At 39.7% G+C, this 13,182-nt stretch overlaps 1 protein-coding gene across 1 annotated transcript; it reads right to left on the bottom strand.

Moving 5' to 3' along the window:
- Positions 1–1,277: 1,277 nt before the first annotated feature.
- On the bottom strand, positions 1,278–8,214 carry INSL3 (insulin like 3). Its single transcript, XM_089667658.1, has 2 exons — positions 8,004–8,214; positions 1,278–2,630 (listed from the first exon to the last, which is right to left on the bottom strand). Exons 1-2 carry the CDS (start codon positions 8,197–8,199, stop codon positions 2,359–2,361), a joined length of 468 nt encoding a protein of 155 aa, XP_089523784.1. The 5' UTR covers positions 8,200–8,214; the 3' UTR covers positions 1,278–2,358.
- Positions 8,215–13,182: the final 4,968 nt, after the last annotated feature.

Here is a 13,182-nt window from a genome sequence, read left to right as displayed (position 1 = left end):
CTGGTCGTGGCAGAAAGAAGATGCTGACTTCGACTGCTGTGCGCTACCTGAAGCGTAGAGTGGAGAGAAGTCCCCGTGTGACTGCTGAGGAACTGAGAAAAGATTTGTCAGATGTGGGTACAGAAGTTTCAGCCCAGACAATAAGACGCACACTGCGTAATGAAGGCCTCCGTGCCAGAACTCCCAGGCGTACCCCCTTGCTGTCTCCAAAGAATAAGAAGAGTCGACTGCAGTATGCCAAAAGCCATGTGGACAAACCACAAAAGTTGTGGGATAGTGTTCTGTGGACTGATGAAACAAAATTAGAACTGTTTGGGCCCATGGATCAACGCTATGTTTGGAGGAGGAAGAACAAGGCCTATGATGAAAAGAACACCTTGCCTACTGTGAAGCATGGTGGAGGGTCAATCATGCTTTGGGGCTGTTTTGCTTCTGCAGGTACAGGGAAGCTTCAGCGTGTGCAAGGTACCATGAATTCTCTTCAGTACCAGGAGATATTGGATGGAAACGTGATGCAGTCCGTCACACACCTGAGGCTTGGGAGACGTTGGACCTTTCAACAGGACAATGATCCCAAGCATACCTCCAAGTCCACTAGAGCATGGTTGCAGAGGAAAGGCTGGAACATTTTGGAGTGGCCATCGCAGTCACCAGACTTAAATCCGATTGAGAACCTCTGGTGGGACTTAAAGAAAGCAGTTGCAGTGCGCAAGCCTAAGAATGTGACTGAACTGGAGGCCTTTGCCCATGAAGAATGGGCGAAGATACCCGTAGATCGCTGCAAGACACTTGTGTCAAGCTATGCTTCACGTTTAAAAGCTGTTATAACTGTAAAAGGATGCTGTACTAAGTACTAAGATTGAATGTCACTTGGGGGTTGAATAAAACTGATAATGCTGTGAGCACAGAAAAGACATTTGTGGTTATTTCATTATAACTGTTATGTTATATTTGTCTGACCTACAAGTGCCTCTTTAATGTAAATGTAAGCAAGATGACTGAATGATCAAAAGCAATGTCAAACTGGCCAAAACACTCAATTTCAGTGGGGGTTGAATAATTTTGGTCACAACTGTATATATATATATATATATATATATATATATATATATATATATATATCTGTAGGAGAAACTTTTCATTTCCAGTCCTAATCATGAAGAAGTGATGGGACATTTTTTTTCAACTGAGACCCAGCAACAAAAACCTGGCAAAAGTTCTAATCCCCCCCCCATAATTGTTTTTACCTGGAGTTGAGCTTTAAGATTCCATGCATATACTAATATACTATTTATTTGCAGCTGTAATTAACAACACAATTCATGTTTTGGGGTGAGATGCACATTGATAGATTTCTCTTGTTTGCAACAGAACATGGCAGCTAAAATAAATGATCTTTTTAGAATTTGCACAGCCGAATATTAGGGCATAAGGCTGTACAGAGTAAAGTGCACCTGTTGGTTTGGCCCAGTGGAGCCATAGCTGCTGCACAATTTTACCTATAGATATGCATTATAGAACACACTGTGCATAGCTATACAGACATAACCACTGGAGACCTTGTTCACATGTGCACACATATAGGTGTATTTTTCCAAATTTAAAATTTTGTGGTGGAAAAATATGCCCATAGGAGTCTGTACATAAACATGAGTTACGGAAGTTATGTGCAAATAACAACGCAAGGCATATTCTGTGGGCAAATTTACACAGCAGCTGTTTTCCCTAAGCACCACACCAACAGGCCCTGATGTACAGCCATGTGCAAGAGCCCTAAACAAATAATAATATAGTATTAGAATATGTGTAAAGAAGAAAAATATACAAAGATGACATGTCCCAATGCCAATTGTTTATGTTACAGTATGCTCCATATATAAAATGAAAACATTGAACACACTGGAGTTGATTTTCTAAAGGAAAATTGACCGTTCACTTTGCAAGGGAATTTTCCCCAGAAATAATGATGCCCTACTGCCTTTCGTCATCCAATCATGTACAGGCACACAGGCTGCTTTTTTCAGTGTTTTTTGCATGTAATTGGGTATTCTTTGCAGAGTGAAACTTGACCACATTCACTAAGCTCTGGGGCTAATTCCCTTGCAAAGTGCAACTTTCCTTGCAAGGTGAACAATTTGCTTTTAGTAAATCAATCACATGATATCTTGTCAGAACATGAATGCTATATCTATAATGCTGAGGCAGGATCAGGGCATAATGATAAATCAGGTGTGAGTATAGTTTTGTGTCAAGGATGAGCATTGCAGTTTCACAAAGAAAATGGAAGTTGACTACAATAAAGCTAAATGAAGCAGTGCTTGCTGTGCTTCTTGAGGAAGTGTACAAGAAAAACTAATGTTAGCAGAATTTCATGAGCTCAGTCTTGGTGCAGCCCCTTTGGCAGCAGGATAAAGCTGGTCCTGCACTTCTCTTCATCCGCAGACCAACACCTTGCTGTTCCTCAGGAATAAGGGGATCATATAGGGCGCCATGGAGCTGTTCCATTGTTGGGTCATCTTTCTGCAGGAAACTGTAAGGGGGATTTGGTGCCATGTAACTCTCTGCATACAGTGAATTCAGTCGATCTGGATCCTCCAAGGAAGCTCTGTTTAGCCAGTCCAAAAAGTCACCTAAATAAAAGTTTAAGGCAAAAATGTGTCATTAAAATTGTCACTACAAGAAAGGTCCCACTACATATGCCCCGTATCCATATAATAATTTATTTATATAAGCTGGCCACATTTTTTGTTTTCAAAACAAATATGGCAAAAGCAGGGTATCAGTATCATAACTATCAAATAATGAGCCCCCACATTCCTGGTGTGTGGACCACAAGCCCACAAAATAGCCTGGGTATTACCATGATTTAGTGACTTAAGTACATTCAACCTGGAACAAGTATGCAGATCAGGAGTTCTGATTTAACTAATCTTATTTGTTCCAGTTCAGTTACTCTGAAAAGCCAAAAACAGCCAGGCAGTAGTCAAATTTAAAAGGTTATCAATCAGAGATTGTGTACAGTACTTCTCTCAGTAAAGTTTCTTCTAAGCACATGTATTTCGTCTGTGCTATTTTATTAAAGGCCTCTCCAATACTAAATGGATAAAGGCCCTTAATCAATTATAGCCAGATAGGAATTTACCTAACTGTAGGGGGCATTACATATGATCAACATTTACCGTAATAGATCCCATATTTCAGTCAAAAGAAACATTATTAAAACATGTATATAATATTTTAATAAAAACAGTTCTTATCTTTCATATATTTGTGAATAGATTGGAAAACCTTATTGGTGTCAAGGTGTCTCTTTACATAGTTCAGAGTGGGCCGTTACATATCTTTTCAATTACAGATCATAGTGTATTTAAATTAAAATAGAACTATACTCACCTTCTATCCAGCTGTGGTCTCCTGGAGCTCCCTGTCACTGTCATCTTAGCCCGGAACTGCTTCTGAGTATCAATATTTGGCCATTTTCATTGGCCCGGCCAAAGGATGACATCACGTCAGCACTTGCGTGAGTTTATTCATCTCAGCATTGCCGAGATTTGTACACTGAGCTGCACAGAGACTGAATAATGTCTGTGGATTGTCACAGCTAATAATTCTGTATATAATCCATCACCAATCATCAAAAGTATCCCTGTTTGATCACAAGGGATGACACACCTATTGTCCTAGGGAGGCCTCTAGTAACACTACATGTTGCTCTGAGGTATTTGTTTTGTAAAGTCCATTCAAAACGTAAAAAGCAACCCAATCAATTTCCTTTTTATGAACTGTAGTGCGTCTTGTGAACTGCTATGTAAAAACAATTGCTTAGCTGCCAGCACCCCAACACACTCTCATAAAAATGTGTACCAATTACTATAATCATACAAATATAGTTCAGTGCTACCAAAAAGTATCTTAAAACGGTGAATGTGCAATGTCTTTGAATTTCTTTGTTCTTCAATGAATGTCCTTTAGAGCCTCTTAATATCTGGGAGGATACATTCTTTCTTATTGGATTAAAATTTAAGATGTGCTCTCTGGCACTATATGCTTCTCATATATTTACATGCGCACTGAGTAAAAGAATATATATTTTGAAAGTATTTGAAGTATGCACAGTATATGGTTGGAACCTTAATGGAAAAATCAGAGGATCAGAAGGAGTGATTGATGAAAGGTGTTTTTTGACCATACATAACTCTAGGGTCAATTATTTAAGGTGAGAGCACATCTTGAATTTTTGTAGCTAAGCACAACTTCTAGCCATTATGTGACCTATTTTAATACTTTATACTCCTGACGAAGCTCTGTTTTCTGGAGCAAAACATGCAGAGTTTCTTTTTTTTGGGGTCTTTTTTTGGGAGCACTTTTTGAATGCACATGGTAATCACTCCTCTCCCCCCTATTTTTTAAGAAGTCTGTACTACGTACATTCCACTCCAATAGGCATTAATTACAGCTGAACATACATTTTTTATATATTTGAATAAAGATTATATACTGTATTTTAGATTCATCAATTGGCCACATGGTGTGTAGGGAAATGCACCCTTGTCCAGTATAGATAAGAAGGAATGTATCCATGTGAACATTTAGATGTTAAAAGGGTCATTCATTGCAGAACAAAGAAATTCAAGGACATTGCACATTCACCATTTTGAGACACTTTTTGCTGCACCATATTTGTTTGAGTACAATTTCCTTTTTAGCTATTTATGGCTCTTTTACTCTTTTTATAAAGATTGTAAGGATGTTGTCAGAACATGCTGTACCCCCTGAGGCATCCATTGGATGTTTGTTTTATAATCTTCAGATTTATTTCATTAATAGGGCTATTTATGCTGATATTCCAGGTCACATGTAAGCCATGTTGTGCCCTTTGTTCCCTCCTCTATCCACATTTGACACATTTAATCAAATGTAATTTAATTGCTTAACACTTACATACACAAAATAAATATCACACAGGAACAATCATTATGTTCAACATTGTGACAATCAATAGCCTGCACCCATTCTCACATTTAACCCCATTGAACCCTAGGAATGGACCCACATTTTCTAGTATTACATATTAGGTACATCCTGAATTTGAGCTTGGCCTCACTCCCAGTTCTGCAGGTCACAAAGAATTATAAAGAACAAAATGGCTGTTGAAAAAAAAATATTGTTTTCACCACTACATTCCTTTATACTGGCTTATCAATATAGAAAATGTAATCATTTAGCAGTTGCATGAAAGGATTAGTATATTAAAACACATTTTATATTTAAATAATATAACCAAAACCTAAAAGAAAGACCACAGAGGAAGAAAAGATGGTCAGAAGGATTTGGTTTACCGAAAGGACAGCCTAAATGAGCTAAAGTTGGGAGCTATGCCTTTGTATTTATATGGGTCTGTACAATACTATTTGTACTGACTGCTGAGCAGCATAGGCTTAAAACCAAAATTAACCTTAACCATTAATCATTAACCTTGCACAAAGAAGACATGTAGGCATGTTTAGCTTGAAAATGGCAAGGGCACAGCTTTATTAAATTTCAGCATAACAATGTAACTATACATACCGTAGTTATATTGTGAGCACACATGGCTTATCCATACCATGAGTGCCAGACAGCCAATAGACTGACCCAACTTCCACATGAGGGAATAGCTCATTAAGGCAACATTTGGGTGGTGCCCCATCATTCCGTACCCAAGTAGCCAATCACCAAAGAGCTACATTAACATAGATGTCCACACCCTCTTGCTAGTCCATGGTTCAGTCAAGGTCCCTTATCCTAGGGGCTCAAGGGCTCATCATGCTTGCTCGGTTGAAAGCTGTAGACAGAATTGTCTATTGCAGTTTTCAGACCTAGAGAGCCTTTGTCACTCTGCTTTTTTAGGGCAGCCATTTCAAATACCTAGTGGCTCCAGGTATGAGGGAGCATATGAGCTCCTCCAAGCATGCATTTCTCAGGTCTGAGTGGCCAATTGCCAAGCCAAGCCTTCATGGTCACATGAAGAAAGGGATGACATTGACAACCCTGTGTAAATTCTGACACCATCTGATATAAAGCTTACACAGGGTTTGACTCCAGGCAGTGTAAATGGATATGGGATGGCAGGTGGTCTAGTAAGAGATTCTGTTACGTTGTTTATACTTTAGTGTGTGGTTAAGACATGTACAATTTCTGTTGCAAAATTTAGTATTTTACTACCCAAATTTGCATTGCAGCTTGTCAAAAAGGTGCAGTTACTGTTTAAAGTGGGATTCAAAACAAACCTTTTTTCACAATTTTAGATAAAGAAAAAAGAGTGAGAACTTTTGTCAGATGATTATTGCTGTCTGTGTTTTTGGAAAGTTTTATCTGAATTCCTGTAATGCCTCCAGGAATGGGAGTGAGGAGAACTCTCTTCAACACAGATAGCAATGAAATTACTCATTTTGAAGAGTATCAGAGCCATATTTCCATCACTGGAGCCTGTAGGCACAAAACATTGGGGTTAAAAACTACATCCCTCAGCTACACATGTCACACATATCATTTTACCGGTGCATTGGTCCTCAAATGGCCTAGAATATCATATCAATGTGTTAATAAACACATAAGATTTTTGAAGTATCGCTGATAAGAATAAAAGGCATAACCTTATAATTGTATATCATAAGAAAAGCCCTCTCTTTGTCTTTATTATTATTATTATTATACAGGATTTATATAGCGCCAACAGTTTGCTCAGCGCTTTACAATATAAAGGGTCTTGGCTCTCTATAGGCATAGGGCTCATGTGCTTAAAGCCTAAGTTTAGTAAAAAAAAAAAAAGCTCAAAAGACATTACTTAACATCAATGCAATGTGTTCCTTATGCTGCTGGCTCCTGCTTCCTTCTGCGATGGGGGTTAATAGAGCTGAGGGACCTGTCATATGCACTTATCAAGAGTACTGACTGTGCCCATCCATTCCGCCCCTTCCTCCATTAATAGAAGCTGTACCATAGCTTCTATGGATGTAAAACTATCTGAAACAAACCTTTCTTTCATCCGTCCATCTTCCATCCATAGTCTGCTTTCCATTCATAGAAGCTATAGTACTGGCTTTCAGGAATGGAGGAGAGGGCGGAAAGGGTGGGCATAGTAGACACTCTTTATGAGTGTGTTTGACAGGTCCCTGGGCTCTATTAACCCCACCACACGGGAAAATTATGGTGGGGGATTGGAGGAGAAAGATTTAAACTAAAACAGAAGAAAAAGGGAGCAGAACAACTTAGGGTTTAATGGCAAGCAGATAAGTGGTTAGCTCTTCTGCCTGGTAGCCCTTGGGTTGTCAGTTCAAATTCCAACTATGGCACTACCTGCCTGGAGTTTGCATGTTCTCCCTGTGTCTGAGTGGGTTTCCTCCCACACTCTAAAGACATGCTGGAAGGTTAATTGGATCCTGTATAACTTGGCCCTAGTATGTGTATGTATGAATGTGAGTGAGGCCTTATATTGTAAGCTCCTTGAGGGCAGGGACTGAAGTGTTGTATAAATTGTTGGCTCTTTATAAATACCTATAATAAATAAATAGTAAATCTGGGCCTGTGGAGTGGGGAAGCATTAAAACCACCCCGAGATTTTAATTAATGTGTCTCCTGTGGGGAGGTTTTCTGTCTCCACAATGGCACAGATAGCAATATAACCCTGGACACAGACAGTTTGCATCTAGGGCTGCTCATCTGTCCCTAATTGCATGTAACTGTTCAATGTTCAGTTACAGGCAAACAGCTTTGAGCAGCCATGACACCTTTCAGCCTGTCATAGATTTGTCCAGGCTTTCTGGGTGCAGCTGATTGCCAATTACTTGTGATACCCGCCACAGAAATATGCTGATTCTTGGTGGTGCATAAGCCTAATCGGTCATGTGAATGATCATGTCATGTAGGTTTCAAATTAGCTCTTGCTAAGGTGATGCTCAATCCATATATAACACCCTATACATTGCCTATGGTATAGAAGAAGAAAAAATGTTGCTACTTACGGTAAGGATTTGATCTTTCCTGTCCAGGCTCTGGTGAATATCTTTTCCATCTTGATCCTCCACAGGACATGACAACTGTCCGAATGAAATCTCTTCCACATAGCCTTACGCCAACATCAGAAACCTCAATACCCTGACACCAAATAGGTATAGCGAATGCAAGTAGTAAGGCAAAGATGCAGAAGTGCAGATGCATTGCTTATGAAAGATTTTTGTGCCTGACCTGATGTAAGGTCCAGTAACTTTCTCCTTTTTATATATAACATGGACTATTAGGTATTCAAGGACTGTTAGGAAATGCAATTCTAAGAAGCAGCCTTGGAAGGGTACAACAAGAACTAACAAGGTCAACATGGAGGCCAACAGCTGTAGCGGTGACCCTGGACATTCTTTACCTCATCATGGTTTCTTGTACTAAAAGGAATAATCAACAAGAATCTGGTAGTCCCAAATTTTGTATTAAATTCACGTCATGCTAGCTGAATAGTTCTCTATATGAATACTGTAACTGTTTAACATATAGGACAGAACGAAGTAAGTATTCTCTCACAATTAAACATAGCACATAGTAAAGTAGCAAAGACTTGCATAACCATTATACTATTCACATATACTGTATAGTGTTTTCTAGAATCAGTCAGACTTCCAGAGCTATTTTTTATCAAGCATGAACATATAGGCTCCTTTTGCATGTGTGTTGTCTGGTCTGTGAAAAGATCCCCTGCTGCATCAGAGCACAACAGGACAAATGGCACTTTTATGACATCCATACTCATTTAGTTATTTTCTACAATTTACAACTGGAGCATTCCAGGCCCAAGTTGTGTCTATGGGTAACTGGATAAAAACATACCTTTTTCTATCATTTGTCTAGACTAGAACAGACATAGTTGGATGTAAACAGACACATCAGTGTACATCTGCCTGTCCATAGACTTACAACTTCCAATAAGGCCCATTAAAAAACTGAGGAGGAGACCTGACAGTATTGCCTGTGTGAAAGGATTCTAATTTTCCATACTCTCTAATGATGCAAATTCATCTCATCTTCACAATCACCACAAACACTGCAAAATAGCCTTAACAATTTTGACAACTGATATTGGAAATACAGTACAGGTGGATCTTTATTCTTTATCTACTTGTACAATGTTACAAGACTGCACAAGATTCATAGGTTTAAGGTGGAGGTCTCCAAACTGTGGACCGAGGGCCAGATGTGGCCCTTTGCTAGCCTTTATCAAGACCTTTGGCCACTAATTCTCCCACTCATTTGAGGCACTGTTCCTAACACTGACACAAACAGTGGGGCATAATTCCCCCAACCAGGGGCAGACTGACAACTCATGGGGCCCCCGGGCAAAAGGGGATCATGGGGCCCCTGTGTCCTTGCCCACACTCAAAAAAGCCTATAAAAAAAAGGTACCAGGGGCATTTCATGGGCCCCCTACTGACCCCGAGCCCTCGGGCAGTATTCCTCCTACTACTGACCACAGGCATTATGCAACTGAGCTGCACACATGAGGCATTATTTATATTCACAGACGTCACACCTGGGATTTTTTTCTACTCCCACTGGCCACAATCTGGCCCTCCAAAAGTCTAGAAGACATTAAACCGACCCTTTGCTTGAAAATTTTGGAGACCCCTGGTTTAAGGTAACAGTTCAATTCTGAATTTCCTTTTTTAATTTTTACTTTTTTTTTTAATTCAAAACATTTTTTAATTCAAAACAGTATGTTTGTATTTGCGATCAGTAAGTCTACACAACTTTAGAAAAAGGTAACAAATATGCTCAGGATTATTACTTCATTTTGTGAAGCAGGTGGCAGACACTAGGCTGATATCGTGATCCAAGTGTTGCAGGATTGGCCTGTGAAGTCAGCTGAGCTGGAGCATCATGAGAAATTAACATCGACCTCAACTTACTCTAAATAATGGCAGTTACTCAATAGCAATGGTTACATTTAAGCAAATACACAACCACTATCCTAATCATATTACATTGGGCCTCAATGCTACTCTACTTCAATTGCTAGCATGCTACAATGGTACCAGTATGATCACATGCAATGGCGCTATTGGTACTGTATAGCAACTATGTAATCAGTTCATGAAAAAGACAATGCTGCTAAGATATGTACAAGTGGGACTGCCAGGGCGCATCAGCAATAAGCTTTAGTAGACTCTAAAGCTAGGAAGTTAAAGCTTCCCTGTGATAACTTTGTAAAGAAAATATTGTCCATACTAAAAAGCCCATAAAATCACATAATGGTTTTCTATTTTAGTGGATATTCAACAGACTGCAGTCAGTGGTTTTTCCCACCAAACCTCATATTATTACTGTTTGCTGTAGTAATGGAATCACTGGGCACAGTGGGATACACAGGAAAGTAACACTTTTAGTATAGTCACTTTCACAGTAGACTTCAGAGGATGGGATCTTTTAATCGGAGCAGAATTCAGTGGAATGCACAGCAGGAGAGGAAAGAATATACATAAGTATATATTAGCTTTGCAAATACAGAACTAAACCCTCCTTTCAAGCCAAGGAAGCTGCAATCTTGAGCTGGCCATAGACGTATCAAAATTCAGCCGATGTAGCAACCAAATTTTTATCTGTTTGTGGCTGGTTTTGTTCGACAGAAGTCAATCGATAGATTAGCTTCTGTTGAACAAACAAGCTGGAAAACATTTGTTGAATTTTTCCATCCAACTTGTTTGTATGGATGGAGGAATCATTTTTCCTTTAGTCTATTTCTTTTTATGAGGGAGTGAGCAAAACCTTGGACAGAGGGGTGGCGGTGGACGTGGTATACTTGGATTTTACAAAAGCATTTGACACAGTTCCCCACACACGGCTAATGTGTAAAGTAAATTCTATGGGCTTGGAAAAAGATCGTATTCAGAGAGTAATTGTTAATGATTCATACTCTGAATGGTCTGGGGTCATCAGTGGTGTACCCCAAGGTTCAGTATTGGGACCCTTACTTTTTAATATATTTATAAACGATATAGGGTCTGAGATTGAAAATCCCATTTCAGTCTTTGCTGATGACACCAAACTGTGCAGTGGAATAACGTCCTTACAGGATGTCTTCAATTTACAAGCTGATCTCAATGCACTGTTTAATTGGGCAACTATGTAGCAAATGAGATTTAATGTTGATAAATGTAAGGTTATGCACTTGGTGGCTAGGAATATCAATGCATCATACATACTGGGGGGGGGGGGGTACAACTGGGAGAATCAATGGTGGAGAAGGATCTGGGAGTTCTGGTAGATCACAAGCTTAATAATGGCATGCAATGCCAAGCTGCAGTTTCTAAAGCGAGCAAAATCCTCTCTTGTATTAAAAGAGGTATAGACTCCAGAGAGAGAGATATCATATTACCCCTGTACAAATCATTAGTAACACCTCATCTGGAATATGCAGTTCAGTTTTGGGCACCAATTCACAAGTCAATTCACCAATTCACAAGTACAACTAAACTGATATGAGGCATGGAGGAGATCAGCTATAAGGAAAGATTAGAGGAACTAAATTTATTCTCTCTTGAGAAGAGGAGATTAAGGGGGGATATGATCAACATGTATAAATACATCAGTGGTTCATATAGTGAACTCAGTGTAGAGTTATTCACCCTGTGGTCATCACAGAGGACAAGGGGGCACTCTTTACGTCTGGAGGAAAAAAATATTAATCTCCAAACACGGAAAGGTTTCTTCACAGTAAGAGCTGTGAAAATGTGGAATAGACTCCCTCAGGAGTTGGTTCTGGCCAGCTCAGTGGATTACTTTAAAAAAGGCCTGGATTCTTTCTTATATACACAGAATATAACTGGATACTAACATTTATAGGTAAAGTTGATCCAGGGAATATCCGATTGCCTCTTGGGGGATCAGGAAGGAATTTTTTTTCCCAGCAGGAGCAAATTGGATCGTGCTTTGCTGGGTTTTTTTGCCTTCCTCTGGATCAACTGTGGGTATAGGATTATAACTTTTTTTTTTTTGGTTGAACTGGATGGACTTTTGGCTTTTTTCAGCCAGATATGTAACTATGTTAATAACCACAAGCTGACAGTTCAGCTATTCAGACTTTATTGAAGCAAAGCCTTGTTGAACTTGTATGCTGGTAGCAGGACTTCTGCACTCAGACAAGGAGTGAACAGACTACATTTCCCAGAATAGTTGGCAAAGGGGTGGGAGGGTATATATTGAGAAACCTGGGAACTTTACAGCAAGGAAGTAGATGGTGAGAGGTGGAGGATGTGTGTGTGTGAGAAGAAGGCCATGCGGGATCCAGGCTGGATTGGACCACCTCAAGGAGAAAGAAAGAGGGACTGCAGACCGCAGGTATCTCTGACGAGCAGGACAGTCAATCCTGCAGGCAGGTGGATCATAGAGCTATCATCAGCATCGCTTCTAAAAAGAGGGATAAAGAGAACAGTGGGTCCCTTCCCACAGAGAGACTACTGCTCACAATGCAAATACTGCACACCGGGTAAGGATTCCATAACCCAGATCATCACAAGTTGCAAGTGACTGTTATTTTCAACTGTTCAGTTCAGTACACTTTACACCACACATTATCACATTGAGACACAGAGGGCCTAGCCCATTCAGTAATGCTTTAGTGTCTCTCTATTATTCTGAAACCGCAGGACTACAGAAAGCTATAGCACGTGCCCCCTGTGACAGGATTACACTAGTATCTCATTTCAAGCCTCTTCCAGCTCCAAAGCAACTTGTTCACAATGCTTGGGGGTACAGCCTCTGCTGAAATCTGCCTCTGCCCCTTTCTTCAATTTTAGCCAATTCTTGCCTTCATCTCCTGTGTTAAAGAGATCTTACCGAGTCTCAACAACACTGAAAGGGGAATCTTTCTGTTGCTATACCATCTTGAGGAAATTTTGATCTTACACAAAGGGGGATCTTAGCCTTAATGTATACCAATATGGGCCCTATCAAGCTTGCAGACGATTTTTCACCATTCTTTGATGAGATATTATTGCTTTAAAAAAAAAGATTAATTTCAGGAGTTAAACTCAGTTCCCAGCTGTTGAGAACCTAAAAGTGAGTTAGCCTAGCATCTTGATAGTCCACTTCATTCCACTTGGGGAATGATATCTCATAGGCTGGAATTGATGTTTAAATTCTGACCCTGCAGGACATTTG

This window comes from Staurois parvus, unplaced genomic scaffold (genome assembly GCF_062004578.1).
Source record: "Staurois parvus isolate SC_StPar_1 unplaced genomic scaffold, SC_StPar_1.0 ptg000053l, whole genome shotgun sequence".
In the NCBI taxonomy this organism is placed as follows: Eukaryota; Metazoa; Chordata; class Amphibia; order Anura; family Ranidae; genus Staurois; species Staurois parvus.
This window is presented reverse-complemented; position numbering and strand designations above follow the sequence as displayed.

Bases quoted from the DNA above. Each gene is read 5' to 3' on its own strand.
- INSL3 (XM_089667658.1), bottom strand. From the start codon at position 8,199: ATGCATCTGCACTTCTGCATCTTTGCCTTACTACTTGCATTCGCTATA. The intron at 2,631-8,003 runs GTAAGTAGCAAC...ACTTTTATTTAG, and splicing joins GGAAAGATCAAATCCTTACC to GTGACTTTTTGGACTGGCTA.